General features: G+C 34.8%; 2 protein-coding genes across 9 annotated transcripts in view; one reads left to right on the forward strand and one right to left on the reverse strand.

The window, feature by feature from the left end:
- LOC125673175 (uncharacterized) overlaps positions 1 to 23,430 on the reverse strand; it is a 333,899-nt gene that overhangs the window by 263,893 nt on the left and 46,576 nt on the right. The window lies entirely within an intron of this gene.
- Positions 1 to 23,430, forward strand: part of LOC130053429 (hemicentin-2-like) — a 113,950-nt gene that overhangs the window by 60,957 nt on the left and 29,563 nt on the right. For all 8 annotated transcript variants that reach the window (XR_008802016.1, XR_008802017.1, XR_008802014.1 and 5 more), the window contains 4 exons: positions 1,070 to 1,261; positions 6,902 to 6,997; positions 21,887 to 22,056; positions 22,180 to 22,366. Coding sequence is in view for 3 of the 8 variants with exons in the window: in XM_056160696.1 (XP_056016671.1) it covers positions 1,070 to 1,261; positions 6,902 to 6,997; positions 21,887 to 22,056; positions 22,180 to 22,366 (645 nt within the window). In the remaining 5 variants the exon portion in view is untranslated. The remainder of the gene's footprint in view (positions 1 to 1,069; positions 1,262 to 6,901; positions 6,998 to 21,886; positions 22,057 to 22,179; positions 22,367 to 23,430) is intronic.

Genomic DNA, 23,430 nt, shown 5'->3' on the forward strand with positions numbered 1-23,430 from the left:
GAATTACACCTATTATGATTAAGGTAGGTTGGATCCCTGTCGCTTCACTATAACTATATTTTAGTGTATTTATTTTCAAACTGTTATCCACAGGCCCTCCAAACATCTGGGTGCCCTTGATCTGTGTAATAGAGAAATGTCTGTAACCCAATTCAGTGATTAAAAAAATCAAATGTTTGATATGGTGTTTTATGCTGCATTATACTGAGCTTTCAGCCTTCATATAGCTCTTCTGAATAGTCACCAATTGAAAATTTAATTTTAAAATTTCCAAGTACTTCCTGAGATATTCTAGAATCAATAAAAAAAAATTGACCCAGCGATTTATTTTACTTTAAATTAGTTTGGGCCCACTGAACATTCTGTTATTTCATGTGTAGACATTGGCATTGTAGAAAATGCAATGCAATGAACAAATGCATCATATAACTTTCATCTACAAGTAGATAGAAGTTGAAAAACTCACCTCAGTTCTAAAATACATGTAGATGCTTAAAAATGGCCTCTGTTGCATAGTACAGCTGAGAAAAGGGATTAATTTCTCTAATGAAACTATTTGTGCTGTTACCACTGTAATAAGATATCAGATGGGTAATTTGACCCCCTGTAAATTTTGGAGTAAAGGATGAATTTCAAGCAACTATCATGAAAAAATAAAGAATTTTGTACATCTATTAACAAAAGTGACCAGGACCCTGATGTACAAAGGTTAGTTAACTTTAACTGACAGTTAGCTTGCCATTAACTTGATTATATAGCATTAACTTGAAGTTAAATGCTTTTGTGCAACTGGATCCTGAACATTACAAACAACACACGATTTTTGGGAAGTGTAGCAAGTGTGAGAAAGTGCCTAAAGTTTATTAAATAAGTTAGATGGATTGATAAAATAATAAGTACATAAATTGATTAAGTTGGAATATAGTAATTTAAAATAATGTTAGTTTTAACCCTGCACTATGATGTATCTATATTCAAGAATATAAGTGTGATCCCTGATTCATCAAATCTGGTCAGTGTCTTTTAAACTTTATAGCTTTAGAGTATTAATTCTAATTTACTTTCACAGGACCAGGTCCACCAACAGGTGTGAAGTGTCCAGGAGAACCAAAGGACAAATCATTAGAGATCTCCTGGACAGCTCCTACTGCTCCTAATGGACGGATTGTGAAGTACATCATTATCGTGAGTGGAGCAGTCACCAAGACTGTGGATACATTGAGCAATGTGAATACATTTGATATCATAGGACTTTTAGAAGGTAAGTATTTTAAAAATTAAGGACAATGAAACATCTGGATTACAATGTCTCTACTACACTAGTACCCAGATGATTATAATGATTAGTATGACCACCCAAGTCTTTTTTTTTATATAATTTATTTATTTTTTTGGTCACATACAATACATCAGACACTTACACAAACATACCTTTCATACATGCATACATTCTTCAATCTCTCCGTGGTTTAGGTTACTTGCTGTACAATAGTGAAAGTAATAATAATAACAATAATACATGTACTAAAAATAATGACAAGTACAAGTAGTAATAATTAATCAATTGCAAAATATATTTAATTTGTAACTTTTTTGTCTTTTGTTTATGGCTGTTCAGTTCCAGTTGAACACTGTGCAAACTGTCTTGATATTTCAAAGCTAGTATTTTTGTACTCTGATTGGTGACTATGTTTTATCATCATAAGCATCCGAACATCATCACTGTCATTTTCATATTGGGGATTGATAATAATTACCACGCAGCTGATATCAAAGTATTCCAAGAGGGTAAACAGCTTAATCACAACTATTATAAGAAAGATTCAAAACAAGTCAGAAGACAGATGGTCTCTACAGCCCAGTAGCTAAGTACTTCGTTACTAGCTTGAAAATACGGATGTATATTTAATTGCTGTTATAAAATTTAGAAATTCATTTCAAAATTAAGGATTATCTCCCTCATGCATAGCTCTTATCCTTGGACGAATTTGGCTCCACTTGTTTGGCACGCTGTTTTTGGCTATATTTAGATCTAAAACTTCATAGTTATTTCGGATTTCAAACATTTCGGTTGAGCATCACTGAAGAGACATTATTTGTCGAAATGCGCATCTGGTGCATCAAAATTGGTACGGTATAAGTTTTACATACAATTTATTTGAAATTACAGTAGTACTAGTTTGCATTTTAAACTTGATAACATTCAAGTTTCTAGTATATTATGTTTCAATAAAACATGAATGACAACATTTTATCATTGAATTATAATACATTGCTATGAAATAAAAAGCCCCCACATTTTCATGAATATTCTCTAATCGTTTATAGCGATCTTGAATCTATTGTAGCGATAATGGAATGTGCAAACATTCAATGTCACTACAGTGTACTTTTTCATGCTCTTGTCACTGCATGTACATGTAAGTCTCTAGATAAACAACATCATGGTTTTAAGATTTCGACTTGAAGTCCAGGAGCTCTTATATCTGTACCACAATTTCAGCTGTTTTCTTGAAGTTTCGTGGTTTCCAGAAACCCAATATAATATTGTGATCAAGTGGATATTGTATCCCTAAAAAACACATGCATATCATTTTAGTGTTACATTGTAACCTATAATGATAAGATACTAGACTAATGTTGCATTGAATGATAAATGTTCCTCACCATGTTCATGTCTCAAATATTAATCACCCACCATGTAGATATATAAAAACATTTGATATTGAGGTTGCTGTTAAATAATTTACACTTATTTAATCAATTGAGCAAGAATTTAAACAATAATACATGGACTATAATGTATAGAAATGGCTAAAGAAGCTACACTATCCAACTTGGATACATTTGTAACTATCCCTCACTGACAACAGGTGGTGTCTGGAGTTCTATATCCAAGCTGCTGCTAGAACTAGTCGTTCTATATCCATGATTGAGGCTAGTAGACTAGTACTATGATATGTACGTAATCATTATCATCACTAAAACAAGTTTCCGAGATCTGGAAAAAGAATGATAAAAATAAATTGTGTGGTTACACTGAATATTTTTTTTACTATCAAATACCATTACAAATGTAAATTACTGAAGCATACACAGGTTAGATAAAGCTTTAAAATGAAAGCAGACATATTACACTCCATTAGGTTGCTACATGTGTACCCAAATACAGTCTTTGATGAGTATATTTTCTTGCCAATATAATTATTGACCCCCCTTTCCCAGCACCACCACCACTAAATGCCAATCTTTCATCACCACCACCACCACTAAATGTATTTTGCAATGTTCCACTATGTTCAGTGTAATTGTTTATAATTTGCTTTCCAAGCTTATAACATTTTTCAGAATGTACACTAGCGGGGAAAAAAACTGCATTATAAAATTTAGTGTAATTTTTCTATATTTATTGTTTATATTTATAAAATCTAAATATCGATAAAGGTGATGTTTTTGAACAATATCGGATAGTACCCGACTCAGATGTACGGACTTTTTCTTGGTTAGTGAACACATGTTGTTTATTGAAGTGTTCGTACGCACGAGTTTTACTGTTTGGAGTAAGAAGTGTAAAAGGTTTGTTTGGACACTATTCGTTAAGGAAAGAACTTTAGTTTTGACACAATTAACCCTTCTGTCATGCCACGACTCAGCGAAAACCAACGTAATCGTGTTGTTGGGATGCTTCAAGCTGGAATGGCACAAAATATCGTAGCAAGACACTTTGGAGTTCGTCGGAACACCATCCAATCATTATGGAGACGTTTCCAACAATCTGGTAACACTCGGGATTGACCACGTTCTGGGCGTCCTCGTCTGACGTCGCGTCGACTGGACAACCACATTAGACTTGTGCACCTGAGAAATCATTTCCAGACAGCAAGTTTGACTGTTCGTAACATTCTTGGACTTAGACCAATCAGTTCAAGAACTGTGCGTAATCGTCTGCGCGAGCACAACATCAGACCAAGACGTTCAGCTGTGCGCCCAATACTGCTTTAACGTCATCGTATCGCGTGGTACAGACGACATCTGCGATTCAGAATACAGGACTGGGCCAATATTCTGTTCACTGATGAATCCAGATTTCATTTGGATAGCAGTGACGGCCGTTGTAGAGTGTATCGTCGCGTTGAGGAGCGGTACCAGGACGCTTGTGTTGTGCAACGTCGACAATTCGGTGGAGGTAGCGTTATGGTGTGGTGTGAAATAACAGCACGTGGAAGGACCCCTCTACAAATTGTCAATGGAAATCTCATCGATCGGCGTACGCTATCGGAACGAAGTTATTCAGCGCCATGTGATACCCTTCATACAGGGACAGCAAAATCACATCACTCTGCAGCAAGACAACAGAATACCACATGTTGCACGTGTAGTCAGGGACTTTTTTGTTCAACAGAATGTCGATATATTGCCCTGGCCAGCTGTTTCCCCCGATTTATCGCAGACCGAGCAGGTCTGGGATGAAATGGAACGATGTCTACGCCGTTTACCAAATCAGCCAGTGGCATTGGCCGATTTAGGTCAGGCTTTAACCAATATCTGGAACAATATCCCTCAAGCATTTCTGAACACTTTAGTGGCATCAATAGGCGCCGGTGTCAAACATGCGTCAATGCAAATGGTGGTCACAGGCATTATTAAATTTGTTAATTCATATTCGAATACCAGTGTCTTTCGAGTGTGCTGAAATTGACGTTATTCAACGTTAACGTTAATGGATTATGAAATGTTGTAACGAATACATTTGTTAACAGTATTACAAAAAATAAAATTTGTTCATTGTTATTTTTTGAATATTATTTTTTCATATATTAGATAATGCACAGTTTCTTTTTTCCACTAGTATATATGAGAATAAATGGTAAACAGTTATTGTTATATATAAATTACAAACCTGTTCATGCGACTGTGAGATGTATGGCTCGACATTCCGCTTGTCGAAAGAACTTGTACTTCTCAACTTCAAAGGCTGTTTATGATTGTTGTAGGAGAACAGTCGGGTAGGGAATTTTCCTCTGTAGGCTTTCGTTTGGAGCACAGTCTATGATGTTTCGAAGGGTCGTATTCTTTTCGTTTCACCAAGTTTAGCCACGCTTTTCGGATCTTTTGTCCGTATTAGAAAGGGTTAGAGTATGATGTTTTTCATATAACCGTACTTTCTTATTTTATTTAAGTCCTCACTAAAGCCTCCTGCTTAGCAATAATATCTCGCTTTTGATCCCTTCGTTTCCAGGCAGACGCTATTTTACCGGAAGCATCGAAAGTTAACCAAATAATGAAATCACGTGATCACGGTATATAAAATCTAGAATAAACACGAGTTCCGGCAGTAACTCGAAAATGTGCTATTCTGAGAGTCAAGAGTTCCTAACCGGTGATGACATTAGTCCAGTTTGCACTCTGTGAAAACTTTTTCATGTCACAAACCCAAATGTCAGATAAACCGCACACTGCCTCAGAGAGACTGCAATATTCAAGCCCTTAACGTTGATGGTTTCGAAGTCCAACATAATATGTTTATGAGTGGTCACCGAAACAAGATTTCCGTACGACATTATAACAGCAGTGATACCTTAGCAATTCACTGGTAAAACTCGAAAAATCCTTTGTAAAGCTTGCTTTTAGAAGCTGTGACAATCCTCAAGAGAACCCTACGAATTTGGTCTTTGATCGCATCCCACCTCATGATCATGCACTTGCCTTATGCTTACCGTTAGTACATGTACCGACATCCCACCTTGGACTTAAAGAGGCTCGCACCTGAGATTTGGAGTAAGGTCAATTTTTGGGAAGTGTATTTTCGATTTCTACATTGAAAGAAAATTTGGAAATTAAAAAAGAAAACCGGGTTAAAATGCTTGTTATTGAACTTCACTGTTCTAAACATTACCTCTTTGCACTGAAAATTGACTCAAGATTTATCTAATTAAACTTGATTCACCTGTTGGCGTCAACTCAACACAAATCAATCATTACATAAAATAGATACCTAATCATGTCTTCTAACAATACAGATAAAAAAGTTTAATACTAGTAATGGAAATTAATAATGACCTTTTTCCACTTGATATACGAAAACATTCCTGGTATGAAATTTGAGAAGTTAAAAGGACATATTAAGAGTAATGTCAATTTCTAAGATTACACATTATTTTTAAGGTCTTGTCTTAAACTCTAAAATGGAAATAATAAAAATTGGGGGTTAGAGGTACCATTTTTTTAATTATTGGCGAAAATACTGAATTTTTATACCTATTTCGAGTACATTAATTTAATTTCTTTAAGAATTGGTGTTATCTTTGGAGGTGCCTCCCCTGTCGACTGGTCACACCCTGAGCGCCATATATTGATCAGGCAAACGGAACCATCTGTAGTCAAAATCATCAGTGTGCCAATAACGACCCAACAATCGGTATCATTTCCCGTTCAAGAAATCATTTCCTTATGTAAATCAAATCATTGTACTGAATATAAAACTTCAAATGATTCCTACTTGTATCCAAGATTTTAATACTTTAGTTTAGTCATTGATGGACCGCATTTTGTTGCTTTCGACAGAATGGCAAAGTAAAACTAGTAAACAGTCATTCAATCTGATTGGTTAGTGCTACCGGTGGTATTGTGGGGTACTGTGTTTGTTATCAAACAGTCAATGGATGAGTAATGCATCAATCATTGTATAAAAATCTCTCATGCTCAGTAAAGCACACTGTTAGATAGTGCATATTTATGAACATTCAGTACCACACTGTGATAATTGTACTAAGTGCAGCAATTAATGTATTCTTACAAGGTAGGATATTCATACTGAGTGAAAATCCGATTACCACGACCTCAATGTGTCGCAAGCATGACTTCCTTTTGTCAAAGCTTTGACCTTTTCATTTGTTTATAGAGAGATCCTATACATTTGCTGTCAAGACGGTTAATGATGCAGTGAATTCAATCAGCAGTGAAAGTGTACCGGTAACATGCCAGACAAGACTAGGCTGTAAGTTGTTCTTTCAATATCTCAGAAAAATTCTACATACCGATGACAGGATTATTTTCAATATCGTCATCTTTAAATATGCTGATACATTCAAACATATAAAACAATGGCAAAGTATTGAGTCGTTGCATATGCAATGTTTCATGTATTGGAATCAATGTGTGTATGTTTATCTGCATGTGTCAAAAGTTCATACTGAATGGAAATAGTACAAGTTTTTGGTGAAACTTAAATTCTTCAAAACCCTAATACTTGTTGAATAACGTACTTTTGAAATTCAAAAAAATATCTTAATACCCCTGATATCGGTGTTTCGAGTGTCCCATCCGGTAATCTCAGATTCTGGGGCATGTAGGTTTTATATGAATGGTGAAAGGGCTTTCATGTCTCATATCTGTTTTATGTGACAATGCCTTTTGTTTGGTAATTTTGTTTGACCTTTTGACTTTTTTCTTGAGGATTGACCTACTTTTGAAAAACTTAGAACTTGACCATAACTCTAGAACGGTTAGTGCTAGGACTTGTATATTTCGTATTTATATTCCTTTTGAAAAACCCGTTCCTTGGATACCTAATCATTTTTAACTCTTTAACCTTGCAATTTGACTTTGAAATTTGACTTGACCATCATCTGCCATACGGGGTAGTATTATTCTATAAACACATCTTGTTCTTTTCTGATAGATAGTACAAAGAGGTGATATGTATTATAGAAAAAGAATGCGGCTTGACATTTTAGTCAATTTGTTTAGAATTCTGTCAGAAATATCTCCAGTTACTCATTTTTCAAATCAATTACCGTAAATGACTTGGATTTTGCAAGACGGTATTTCTCTGATTTTAGCAGGTTAATCTATTATACAATGATAGTTTTCATTCATATGTCGATTTGATATATCCCTGTGAGCTCGAAATAAAGGACACCACAGAGTCATCCACTTCTGCTTCATACTTAGATATTTTATTGAAAGTAGACATTAACGGCAAACTGACAACTCAACTGTTGACAAACGGGATGATTTCAGCTTCTCCATCGTCAACTTCCCACATTTATGTAGCAATATCCCATTATCACCTGCATATGGTGTTTATATATCTCAACTGATTCGATATGCAAGAGCTTGTTCTGGGTATAGTCAGTTTTGAAATCGAGGTACGCTACTGACAAACAAGTTGACGGTACAGGGATTTCAACAGTCTCGATTGAAGTCAGCATTTCGCAAATTCTATGGTCGTTATAACGATCTAGTTCGTCAATACGACCTCGCATTGGGTCAATTGCTGTCTGACGTGTTTCATACCGATTGTTAAGCCGTTCTTGGCACACTGATTTTGACTGCGGATAACTCCGTTTATCTGATCAGGATATGGGGCTCACGGCGGGTGTGACCGGTCAACAGGGGATGTTTACTCTTCCTAGACACCTGATCCCACCTCTGGTGTGTCCAGGGGTCCGTGTTTGCCCAACTATCTATGTTGTATTGCTTGTAGGAGTTATGAGATTGATCACTGTTCGTTATCTTCACCTTGCATTAATGAAACACAATTTATCACTAACATTTAATGTGTTCATCACTACATCTACATCATTGATTAGGTTTGTTAACGGCTTGATTAACCATATATGGTTCCAAATCAAATCTGATAACAGTTTCATTTTATCGAGGACACATCACAACTGACAATTTTTGATTCCTTACAAATCTTTCCTGAATAACAAAATGCCACCAACATTTTGGTATTACCATTCTATAATAATATATAGCCATTGATTACGCGAATCGGACGCAATTCATTTAATGAAAGAGCCATAAACATTCTAATATGAGACAAAATATGTATTTTCAATGCAGTACTTAATCCTCTAAGTTTAACTTCAAAAAACTGAAGTGAGAAAGTTTCCCAGTTTACTTTCGGAAGGTCGGTGGTCTCTTCCCAGGTACATTGTATCTGGGTTCTCTCTTCCACCAATAAAAACTGGGCGCCACCAGATAACTGAAAAATTGTTGGGTGTGGCGGAAAACATCAATCAATCAATCAATCAAAAAACTGTTTCTCACTTGCTTTCTCTATGAACGTACAATGTACGACATCATGTAATTTTATACTCTGTCGTTCGTCAGTCAGTAGGTTGATCTTACAATGAAAAATAATGCCGAGTTCAAAGGATTGTCTGGTTTAGAATATGATTTGATCAAGGAAACGGTAGGGAAAATGAAAAATAACTTTAATACAAAATGGAAGGAATTAATTATTACAGAATTATTATCATCATTATTTACGGTATGATCCAATCACTAAGCAAATTAAAAACAACAGTGTTTTGATGATTTTTCACAAAAACTGATACGCAGATTATAGTCCTGATATACGACATGGTACGAAATAGTTAATGTGTGTGGTAATACTATTTGAGGTTTAGCAACGAAAATTTAGATAAGGAGTCTCAATCTTCATGACCTTTATTTTTATGAACCAAAATGCAAGGTCATTGACCCATGAATGACAGTGATATTATCGCTAACATTGTGCTTCAGCCATGAAACTTTACAAAGTGTCTTTATGATATTTTCTTCTCTTTCATGAGCACGGATCAAAACGATATATGCCTTCAGTCAGGGTATATAAATTAACTGCAAATGATTGTTATTCATAAGTATTAAACCACATAAAGTAGTTGCAAAGAGTTCACCAGAATGGACTATTAAGGCTTCCTCACATAGAGGCGAATTCAATAAACGAAGCCTGACGAATAGAATATTTGTTTATCCTAGCGAAATCTGAGCGAATTGTTTGAAAATTTGTTGCATGGTTTTAGAATATTACGAAAGTTAAACGTAGGGGAACAATTTGTTGCAAATGATTTACGAAGTGTGACGGTTACTGTAATTCGCAAAAATGCGTTGAATCAATATTGGTTTTTTTGTTAACGATTGGGAGCGGAAAGGTACGAAGTTAAACGTAACTTTGCGGATATTTGCGTATGCCTCCGAATATTTCCAGAAAGGAAAGTTTGAGTCGACAATGGCAAGTAAGACGATGCTGAAGAATCCTTTATAATTATAAGGAAGCAGAACTGACAGGCTTTCTGATGGCTATGTGTTGGCCATCGATGGTACCAACACAATTTATTTATCCTTGTATGCAGGTTCATAACGTCCGAGGTCTTTTTCATTACAGATATTGTGTAAGTATGAATTGTGTGTCTCATTATAGTTACTTGCCCCGACAAGCCCAATACAAGAAAATGGCTACAGCATCTTATAAAAAAGATATGGAGTGAGTGTCAAAGAGATAGCACCACATCCCCATGATAATCAGTGTTAAAATTTAATCTGGAGGTCCCATAATGTCTTCAACAATGGTGGAATACTACTCCTTGTGTTTAGCTCTAACAAGCCCCCCCCCCCCTCTCCCACCAATCTTAACGCATCACAACCCGCAACATTACCAGAATGTTAAATACGTATATTTAAAAAGGGGCAAAATAAATCGATTAAGATTATTCAAAAGATATTGGTTCTGTTTATCCCCCATCCCTTTATTAGAAATTGTTATACCCTGTAGAAACGAAGGTTTAGGGCTCCCTGGTGTATAAGAATCAGTCTGTAATCTGTCTGTCCGTCGGTCTGTGCAAGATACCCCTGGCATATAGCATAACATACTTCTCTGACCACAACAGAGGATATTCTCAGTGACTCGCTAGGAGTACTGCATATCTGAGTACTTAGCACTAGGGACAAGGTGACACAGAGTTGCAGCTATATGGAACACCGTTTCTGCCTTATAGTGTATATCAGCCTTACGTTATGTCGATACATCTTTATATTATGTGGTTACATTATTGCGTGATGTGGTTACATCATTACATTATGACGATACTTCTTTACGTTATGACGATACTTCATTACGTTATGTGGTTACATCATTATGTTATGTGGTTACATCATTACGTTATGACGATACTTCTTTATGTTATGTGGTTACATCATTACGGTATGTGGTAACATCATTACGTTATGTCGATACCTCTTTATGTTATGTGGTTACATCATTACGTTTTGTGGTTACATCATTACGTTATGTCAATACCGCTTTATGTTATGTGGTAACATCATTACGTTATGTGGTTACATAATTACGTTATGTCGATACCTCTTTATGTTATATGGTTACATCATTACGTTATGTGGTAATATCATTACGTTATGTGGATGCTTCTTTACGTTATGTGGTTACATCATTATGTTATGTGCAAACATCATTATATATAGGTTATGATAAACTTTCAAGTGATCGAGATTGATACAGATGAAAGCATTAAATTGATACTGATTTAAACAAGAATTCAAAATGGATGACATTTTGACGAAGTTGGGTATGGAATTAGTTATTCAGAAATCTAGAGATGAAACAATAGTACCAGAAATCGTATGCAGGTTATCTAAATTTGAACCACAATGCTTAGGATTGAATAGTTCCTCTGATATGATGAAATTAAGGATTGAATGTATCAAGCATGGAAATTCAGACAGGGTGTTTGTTCACAGCGATACATTGCGAAGGCAGTATGATATAGGAAAGGAAGTTCTTGAGAATTTAATCGAGGCAGAATTTTCTGTTTCTGATATGAGTAAGTTACTTTCGGTATCAGAAAGAACTTTATATCGTCAAATGAACAAATATAATCTTCGGAAGCGAAATTTTTCTGACATAGATGACGATGCTTTGGACACGGGTTTAGAAAAGATCCTTGCAGAATTTCCTCGATGCGGAGAACAAATGCTAAGACATTTTTTATCCAACAATGGAATAAAGGTATACATATTGATATGAACTAAATCATTAGAGGACCACTGACTTCTCGTGCGAAATAAGTGTATAGAAGAACTCACTGAATGATACATCCAATATTAAAGTAGTTCCATTCCCCTGTGACGTCATAAGATTTAGCAAAATTTCCAATTTAAGAATTTATACTTATTATTATTGGGGTTTATTTTATTGTGTGAATCAATTTGGAGATAAAGATTGCTCAAATTTTAAGGGTTTTAGGAAAATAATGCAAATTCTCCAAATAAAAGTAAATTTTCAATAAATCAAAAGATTTTTTCATTTATTTATCCGAGAGTGGAAGAAATTATTGGATATGCAATGATACACTTGTTTGAGTGTGGCCCCTAAGGGTTGTACCCCCATGACATTTGGTTAGAACCAACTAGACCAGGGGGTGTTATTCTGAGTAAGTTTCATAAAAATGCAGTTTGATAACGAAGAAAAAAAGTTGCAGACGGACGATTCAGTATGACATATTCTACACTGGTTTTGCCAGCAGAGCTTAAACCCTGAAAAGACCCAAACCCTCAAGACATACCTACAAATTATTTCTCAAAGAACCTTCCTTTAAACAAAATTGAATCCTTTTTACCCAAGGCTGTTCAGTCGATTTCACTATATAGAAGTCAAGCACGGTAAATACGTGTTTCTAACGATCAGCAGCACAGAATCTGACACCTAAACCAAACCAATCTAACCATGTGCATTAGACTTCTAAGATTATCGAGCCCGATTGTTTTTGGTTTGTTAGCACAATTTTTAAAGTGAAGAATTAAAAAAAGCTATATCTTTTTTGTGTAACACATTACATCGATCATTTGCAAATTGCAAATTCTGAATTTAAGCTAAATCTAGAATCTTGCACAGCATATATATAGTTTAAAAAATAAAAAAAAAATTCAATGAGGAAAAAGTTCAGTTAATATATATGTACATAATTTATGCACTTCACTGTACAACGATCAAAATCTATCAACCTTTGCAATGGTGAATTTTAATGAAAATACAAGATATTTTCATAAAATCTTGTTTCTAATACACAATTCACAACTTAATACACAACTTTCATGCATATGTAGGAATATTCTTTTAGCAACATGATAAGTACATGTATAATTTTAGCGCTAGGTGTTGTGTCACAAAAAAAACACATCATGATTTTAACCATGGAGTGGTTAGGGAAAAGATGCAAAGGTTTTCAAAGTATATATACAATATTTGATAATATGTAAAAACTCAAATAAAATTGCATTTAAAGTAAAATATTTATAGAATTATATACATTGATTTATATATCAAAAATAAACATTACTGGATTTTTAGTGACATAAAAAACCACTGATTTAATACAAATTGCAGGTGGTTTTCATTTTATTTTGAATAGTACATGTATGTATACATACACATCTTTTCGAACACCCAAAGATATATATCATGTAACCCAAAAATCACTTTATAAAGTAAAAGCTATATTTTGGCCAAAATATTAGTAATTTGTAAACAAAGAAGAAAAGCAAGCTTCTATAAAAAATATATTTCGCTCAATATAAATTGGCGAGAGGTAGACTTTCTATAGATAGAACCGTTCACTGGGTCTACATATTTTAATGTACATCAGTTAAGGGAATTGATTTGAGGCCTTTAGGGACCGGGACGTTTTTTTAAAAAAAAAAAAAAATATGGAATGAAACATAACATTATCATTGTTATGTTTTGTAGTTTTCTTTTATCATATTCAACAATTCGATTCAGTAACACTTAATTATGTAATGGCCCAAATGTATCATTTTGTCTTCGACCTTAGAAGCAAGGCAACTCTTTAAAAGGCAGGAATACAACTTGTATATTCTAAAAATTAATCATAAACACTAAACATTTTCACTTTTAAAAAAATATAACCCCTAATTAGTATTTCATAGAATTAGAGGATAAAGGTACTATATATTTAACTCGAATGGCAAACCTCAAGGGAATGAATTTACTATTAATGGCAATACAATACAAATGGTGCCAAAATACTGCTATAATTTAGCTAATAGGTGTTATGATGAAATGTAATGAGATATTTAACTTAATAGCAACTGCTGTGCTTATTGAAAAAGCTAAAAAAGAAAAAGAAAAAAAAGAGAGCATGTTTTAAAATGAAAAGAATTATTGTATTTTAAAAAAGGGCAGATGATACAATTTCTTTCTTTCGAAGAGACTTTATGTGATGTTATTCTTTTATAAAAGTGGATAATTTCTTAAATTCTTTTCCCCTTTGACTTGGAGAGTGAAATATTTTCCGTGTTTCCAAAAAAAGTACAAAACAATAGTTATCATGGTAAATTAGTTTATTCTTCATTTGTTTACCTTTTCTATACCTAAAAAATGATTGTCAGGGAGAACAGAGTGTACTGATATTAGATTTACAACATAACGTGTAAAATATTAATGCATTACAAATTTTACACTTGGAAAATATAAATTGCTGCTTCAATAAAATTACATATATGGACATTGCACCCTCAGTTAAGGTTTACAAATTAAAATAAACTTCATAATATGTTGACTTAATGTTTAAAGTGTAATATCAACTTAAAAATCATATACCATACGGGGTGAATTTTCTGAGTAGAAGCAAAATTGTAAAAATCACATTGGCTGATTTTCTAAAGACAAAGAAGAGTTATCTCCCATAATATAAGAGTAAAATTTTACAACTTCTGAAAATAATTTACAATAGCATTTATGATTTTACAGGGTTTTTTTATGTTTTTGTTTTGTCACTCTTGATTTTCCTTTGCTATATTCATCTCTGAAAAAAAAATAAAGAAATGCCTAATAAAGGATCTCTTTGGTGTGCCGTTTTTCGTTAGTTTCTGCATTATGACGTTTCCCAGTAGAAACAGGAGAAAGATGGCTGCATGCTCCCTGCTGACATCTCATATATAGCAATGATCCAAGTCCATACCGTGTTTCGTCCTCACAATGTCTTATGCGTTGTTAAATCTAGTGGTCTACCACACGCAGCACAACCTTTTTCCAAATTGTCCACTAGAATTCCAAGTTCCACAATTCGTCTCCCACTTCTCCATCAAATCATCTCCTCATGCTCTTCTTCCGATTCTTCACTCTCTGATACATCAGATGGATATGTGTCTTCATTTCCTAGGCATTCTTGTGAATTATCACCAGTTGAACACTTTTTTCTTGATTCATCCAACTTCTCGATCACATCAACATTCACTATCTTACGTCCAAGGGATAATGCATAACCTTTCGTAGCATTCTGTAACCTTTGATGACGTTTTTTACCAATAATTTTTCCTGATTATTTCCTCCTGAATGATTTTGGCACCATAATTGTTTACATTGTTTACTGACCCCCCTTCCTGCTCTTTAAACACAGAAGAGTTCCAAACAACTATAAATGAGAAAACCAACCAAACTATTTTTTTTACCATGGGAACTCTTCAGTGCTAAAGGTAGAAAAATTTGTTTATATCATCTGGCCTTAATAACCAATGTAAAATTTTAGAAAAACTTTCTGATGTTATTGTACTTCCAGTTCTTCTTTATTGTAGTGCATACAGAAGTCAATTACTTAGACTCATAAAAATCATAATGTAAACATTATGTAATGATGTTCAATGGGCCTTTGCCAATTGTGTTTGTGCCAATAAATTAATATATTTTGTATAAATTTGTATTTGTATTGGAATAAAAAAAATTCAGAATCTATGAAAAGTTCACAACTATAAACAACACCATTTAGAATTGGTACATGTAAAGGCACTTAATTAACCTCGCCAAACTTTGTATCGAGATGTATTTTTTAATCGACAAACACCCCGATTCACCCCACCCCCGGGATCTGCCCAGGCCCTTAAATACTTGGACAAAATCAGTATTCTAAACCAGTTACGCTCTCCCAACGGTCATTCCATAAACATATTACTGTATTAGGTGCTCAATGCTCAATTAATTTTTCTTATCTTTCCCGCTTGCATAACCTTCCCCTTGCGTTTTCTCCTGTCGTCTGTACTCTAGTGCATGTTGAAATGCCGCCCGATCTCCAATAGTTTGGAGACCGAGTGCTTTTAACTCGTTGTCTGTCAGACTTCGACACGTCTCAACGGAATCCACCCTTTGTTCTTCAAATCGATTCAATAGTGTCCCTAAACCACTTTCGTTTAGTAATTCTGAAACTGGATTTTAGCGCGCCATTTCGCATCTGTATCAATCTCGATCACTTAGAAGTTTATTTATAACATAATGATGTTTGCACATAACATAATGGTGTAACCACATAACATAAAGACATGTCGACATAACGTAATGATGCAACCACATAACGTAAAGAGGTACCGACATCGCATAATGATGTAACCCCATAACGTAATACTGTTACCACACGACGTAAAGATACAACCTCATAACGTAATGATGTAACCACATAACATAAAAAGGTATCGACATACTGTAATGATGTAACCACATAACGTAATGATGTAACCACATAACATCAAAATGCATCGACATAACGTAATGATGTTACCACATAACATAGAGAAGTATCGACATAACGTAATGATGTAGCCACATAACGTAAAGCTGTAACCACATAGCATAAAGAGGTATTGACATAACGTAATGGTGTAACCACATAACGTAAAAACCACATAACGTAATGATGTAACCACACAACGTAATGATGTAACCACATAACGTAATGATGTAACCACATAATGTAATGATGAAACCACATAATGTAATGATGTAACCACATAACGTAAAAACCACATAACGTAATGATGTAACCACACAACGTAATGATGTAACCACATAACGTAATGATGTAACCACATAATGTAATGATGTAACCACATAATGTAATGATGTAACCACATAATGTAATGATGTAACCACATAACGTAAAAACCACATAACGTAATGATGTAACCACATAATGTAATGATGAAACCACATAATGTAATGATGTAACCACATAACGTAAAAACCACATAACGTAATGATGTAACCACACAACGTAATGATATAACCACATAACGTAATGATGTAACCACATAATGTAATGATGTAACCACACAACGTAATGATGTAACCACATAACGTAATGATGTAACCACATAACGTAATGATGTAACCACATAATGTAATGATGTAACCACATAATGTAATGATGTAACCACATAACGTAAAAACCACATAACGTAATGATGTAACCACACAACGTAATGATGTAACCACATAACGTAATGATGTAACCACATAACGTAATGATGTAACCACATAATGTAATGATGAAACCACATAATGTAATGATGTAACCACATAACGTAATGATGAAACTACATAACGTAGTGATGTAACCACATAACGTAATGATGAAACCACATAATGTAATGATGTAACCACAATATAAAGATGTATCGACATAACGTAAGGCTGATATACACTATAAGGCAGTAACAGCGTTCCATACAGCTATATTCAGGCCTGGATCCAAGGGCTCTCTGTACCGAGTGTGTTGTCTTACGATGATATAAGAAATCATCTCTTATATTTCATCATACATTTCAATTGGCATGTAGAGGAATTTCTTAAGGATTGTAGGATCTTTTTTTAGCTCAACCATGAGTTAATCATAAATCCCAATTTTGCGGTGTCTCTCTTGATGCGGCCATGGTCTTCTCCAGATGGTACATGCTCTGGCCCCCTTCTCAACCTTAATCAACCTCTGATGAACCGGTGTATATTTAGTTGTTGCTGGAAGACTTCTTGATCATCTATAACAGCAACATACTGCAATTTCAAGCGTTGTATATCTTCCATTTTGACGAAGAAATATCTCAATTTCTTTAAGCTAGCCTCCTGCTTTTTATATTGATGAAATACAAGCATATGTTAACCCAAAATTGATTTAGTACTAAATCTACTTGAGAATTTAGGAGCGCTATGATTCACATGTCTTAGTTATCCTTCTTATTAATTCGGATGCAATCGTGTACCGTTCAATTTCTGAATGTTAACTTAATCGTCAATATCATTCGCTCTCATGTGTCGGATTTAATACGCTACAATACGTAAATACGTTAATATTCGTTACAGTTCGTAAACTATCCCAAACATACGTCTTTTGATCGTTCTCTTTCGCTTGAAATGTAAATCAGCTGATTTCGATATACAAATTTGCTGAACGCTGCGATCTCAAACGCCAGTTGACGAACGCCCTACGAAGACTTTCCGAGTGGTTAAGGTATTGAAACGAATTTTAACGAATGATAGACAGTTATTCGCCACAAATATTTCAACATGCTGAAAATTTTCTGAGGAAGTTCACAAACGCATCCATACGAACACCACCAACTATGTATAACGTACATATACTAATGAAAACGAATTTTGCTGAAGTCCTATTCGTCAATAGTCGCAAGTAGATGTCGGGCTATATTCACCCGTGTGTGAGGAGGCTTTTAAGAGGAAAAACATCACTTTAAATAATTCAAATATTATTGGGACTAATTCCAAGTTTTTACTTGTAGAATATTTGAAAGAGTTCTTTTTTTTGGCGGATTGCACAACGTGCAAACTGCTTATAGAATGGTGAATGACAGGCGGGTGGGAGGGTTGGTAGGTTAGCATGCGGACAGGCGCCCCTGTAATAGGGTACCTGTTTTGTGTAATCAAATCCTCTCATACCTCTAACTTTGTATAGTTGTTATGGATACATTAAAAACATGCATGTACCTTTCTGAAAGTGCTCATTTTTCGAAAAATGTACGTGAAGTTAACCTAAGTCATGTTTTAAGCTTTTCTTGAGTAGACGGGACCTATTTTGTATAATCAACTCCTTCTATACCTCTTACTTGAAATTCCTCAAATTTTCTAGAGGTGTTATGAATACATTGAAAATGTACATTTGCGTTTTTGAAAGTGGTCAGACATTTTTTGAAAAAATTACACGTAATTGAACTTAGCCATTTTTAAAGCATTTCTTAAATAGACAGTACACGTACCTATTTTGTGTAACCAGCTCCTCTCACACCTCTTACTTGACGTTACTGATACTTTGTACAGTTGTTATGGATACATTGAGGATGTGAATGTGTCTTTTTAAAAGTGATCAGACTTTTATCAAAAATGTAACTCTTGTTGAACTTTGTCATTTATAAGCATGTCTTGAATAGACTGTACTTTTTTGTGTAATCAACTCCTCTTACACCTCAAATTTGAAATTCCTCAAACTTTGTACAGTTGTTATGGACTCTTTGAAGATGATCATGTGTAATTTTGAAAATGATCAGACATTTTTCAAAAAAATTACGTGTAGTTCAACCTTGTCATATTTTAAGCATGTTTTGAGTAGACGGTACCTATTTTTGTAATCAACTCCTCTTACAGTATTTATTTGACACCCTTCAGACCTTGTACATCTGTTATGGAAGCATCGAAGATATACGTGTGTCTTTTTGGAAGTGATCAGACAGTCTTTAAAAAAATTACATGTATATGATTTAGTTGAATTTTGTCATTTGAAGCATGGTATCTACTTTGTGTAACTAAATCCTCTTACAGCTTTTAACCTAACATTTTTCGGACCTTGTACATTATAGATATTATAAAACACGGAAATATACATGTTCCATTTTAAAAGTGCTTCTGTGTTTTTAAAATTCTACATTTAATATATCATTTTTCCATTATGTTTTGTATTGCAGTCTCTATGGTAGATAACATATTATAAAGCAACTCAAGTCATTTCTGTTCTTGAATCGATTTTTCTGTATATAGATATGCACATGATTAAGTCCATGATTTTGTGTTGAGCGTTGGTAATAACTGTAATATGTACTTGGCTAGAATTACAAGCCTGTATTGTTTTGGTTGTCTATGTATTTCCTTTGTCTGTATAACGTTTGAAGTATACTTAACTGAGTCTGATCACATACGTTATGAATTGTAGGGTATAGGTGAGCTGAGAGATATACTTATAATAAAGGTCGAATTTGCCACAATTGAATGTGACTTTGTTTGGAGGCAATGTGTTACAATTATATCTAGGGTTGTAATTTTGAAGGATGTATTTCTATGGTTGTGGAGATGTCTCAAACAGATATTACACTTTTTCATGCCTCCCCCTTCAAAGAAGAGGGACATTGCTTTGCACCTCTCGCTCTGTCGGTATGTCGGTCCGTTGGTCGGTAGACCACATGTTGTCTGCTTAATATCTTGAGAACCATTCACTTCATCGTAATGATATATCATATCAAAGGTGAAGATAACTCATATAAGAAATACAAAATAGAGAGTTGGGCAATTACGGACCCCTGGATATACCAGAGGTGGGATCAGGTGCCTACGAGGAGTAAGCATCCCCTCTCGACCGGTCACACCCACCGTGAGCCCTATGTCTTGATTTATGTGGCTTAATTACAAGTATAATACGACCCTATTGATTTTCAGGTGAAAACGTCAAAGGTCAAGGGTCAATCCAATATGGACATAGGAATATGTTGTCCGCTCAATACCTTCAGAAACCTTTCCTTGACAGACATTACATTTGGTACACTGATACATTGTGAGGAGTAGATGACCTCTAGTAATTTTGGGATCATGTGGTTAAAGGTTAGGGGTCAAAACGGACATAGGAATATAATAACCATTCAATGGTTAAAAAACCCTTTGGTTAACAGACATCAAACTTAGCACACTGGTACATCTTCAGGGTTAGATGGCCCCTATTGATTTTGAGGTCACATGGTCAATGGTCAAGTGTCAAACTGGACATAGGAATATACTGACCACTCAATGTTAAAGAACCCTTTGCTTCACAGACATGAAACTTGGTACGCTGGTACATCTTCAGGGGAAGATAACCCCTCTTTATGTTGAAGTCACAAGATTAATGGTCAAGGGTCAAACTGGACAAAGGAAAATACATTCTGCTTAATATCTTGAGATCCCTTCGCCTGACAGACATCAAACTTGGTACACACTTACATCTTCAGGAGTAAATGATCCATAATGATTTTGAGGTCACATGAACGAAGGTCAAGGGTCAAAGTGGACATAGGAATATATTGTCTGCTCAATATTTCGAGAACCCTTTGCTCGACAGATAGCAAACTTGGTACACTGGTACATCATAAGGAGAGGATTACTGCTATTGATTTTGAGGTAAAACAAAATCCAAGGGTCAAACTGGACATAAAAAGATACTGTCCGCTTAATATCTTGAGAACTACTCTTTGCTTTTGACAGACATCAAACTTGGTACACTAGTCCGACATAATTAGATGAGCCTATTGATTTTCAGGTCAAACGTTCAAAGATTAAGGGTCAAACTGGATATACAGTGTAGTAAAATACTGTCTGCACAATATCTTGAGAACCTTAATGCCTTAGTAATTCACTACTAAAACTTGCAAGACCCTCTGCAACACTCACTCGTCCTCCTGGAAACCCTCAAGATAACCCTACTTCTCTGGTCTCTGATCGCATGACACATCATGCACATGTCCCACGCTTAGCGTTCGTACCGACATCGAACATTGAGGTGACTGCCAGTTCCACTCAACAAAGTTCCAGCAATTTTCTATCCACAGGATTCATCTCTAACTCATCCTTTCAAAGCTGCGCCTTTCGGTTCTCAAGGAACTCATTTGTGAGTCAAAAGTAAACAGTTCGTGGAAGCCGCCATTTCCGATTTTCAGTTGATGTTTTCATAAATTTCACGAAAAAAAGACGGAAAACTGCGCATCATGCGCTACGCGCAATTTTCCGTCTTTTTTGTTCGTGGATCCCTCCATCCACCGACAAGATAATATATTCATTCCTTAAATGAACTATAACTTCCCAAACTCGTCTTAGATGATTTACTTGACATCATTATAATGAGAAAGAATTTGTAGGTTTTAGGATGTTTCATTTATGATACAGATCTAATTCCAGATCAAATTGAAAGTTTGGCTTTATAGAATTAAATTTTCCCTGTTTTGTCCCAGATTCTTTATACTAATGTAGCGTTAATTATTTTAATTGATATAGTATCTACCCCACCAAATGCACTCACCATCGGCACCCAAAACAGTAGAGGATTTCCTGTGTCCTTTAGTGTTCCTAATAATGTCAAAGGACAGCTGGCTGGTTACAGAATTCTCATCAAAGATGCCAGTAAATGCTGGCAGCAGATTAACATCATATGTACTTCTTGTACTGTAAGTATAAAATCAGAAAACTCTCAATTGTTGATGATTGTGTTAAAACAACTGATATTTCTTCCATTTAGTAAAATATACAAATGACCTCTAGTGTATGAAGAAGTACTGTTTCACTTGTAGGATTTTAACAGTACTTCCCAAAGTTGTGACACAAGTATTGTACACAGAGTACCTGACATAGCTATCACACAGAACTATAATGTCACAGGTCTACATCCATACAGAAACTACACAGTGGAAGTGGCAGCCATTAATGGAGCAGGAGTAGGAAACTCTGTTGATAAAACAACAATGACTGAGGAAGAAGGTATATTTTATTGAGATTTGTAACAAAACTTAGACATGTGTTTGTGTAGTTTCCAAACTTGTCATGTTTTGCGTCACGTATGTGGATTTCTCAAACACTATAATTTCATAGAATACGTAATGTGATGGCAAATCACTTTGTGTTTTTCCTTTATGAGGGTAAATGTATTTCGTTGATGGGTGTGTTCTGGCGCAATCTTGGACACCTGGATAAAAAGTAACAATGCGTTGATTTGATATTAGTATAAAGGTTTCCAAGTAGAGAGTTTTCTCTTTCTTCTTGGGGCATAACATACATATTCAATAAGTGAATATTATATTCTACACAAAAACGTTTGGGATCTTAGAATATTTTTTCCAGATACAATTGTTAAATATAAAGTTTTTTAAGTGTTTATGTATTTGGTCATTCATTTCAGAATTTGAAAATTAACATTACAGATTATTTTATAGTCATTAACACAAATGACAACACTACTTTAATGTACACTGTGAAACCAGTTATGCTATGAGTATATTAACAGTCGTTTGAGTGGAATGATATGCTGTACATATGATCGTATCATACTGGAACTAAACATGGAAACTGTATTTAAATATGAGAGTTTCTGTTCCTCATTATACGTTCTCCATCAGCAGAAATATTTAAGACTCTTAAAGTGGAGCTTCCTTAAAAACCAATGACTTTCACATCGGAAACTGACATTCCGAAGTAACCAGCGCTGCAATAACCATATCATCAATGTAAAATCGGAAACTGTGCGATTTCTTAGTATGAAGAATAAGAACCATTTCATGCGCATTTCATAGGACTTGTTCAGCGCTATTGACTATTGATACACGATTTAATAAGTAATTGACAGGTAGCCTACTGGTTAGGACGCATGCTTCGCAGAATGGTAGCCTGGATTCAATTCCGGTGTCACGTCGTGCCTAAGACTTTCAACATAGAGTTTGTCTGTTCCCTTGCTAAATGCCTAATATTAGAAAAGAAAGTCAATAATTTTTGGAATTCAATATCACAGACAGAGATTCCCTGTAATAGTAGGAATTAGTACGATAAAT

This window comes from Ostrea edulis, chromosome 3 (assembly GCF_947568905.1).
Source record: "Ostrea edulis chromosome 3, xbOstEdul1.1, whole genome shotgun sequence".
Classification (NCBI taxonomy): Eukaryota; Metazoa; Mollusca; class Bivalvia; order Ostreida; family Ostreidae; genus Ostrea; species Ostrea edulis.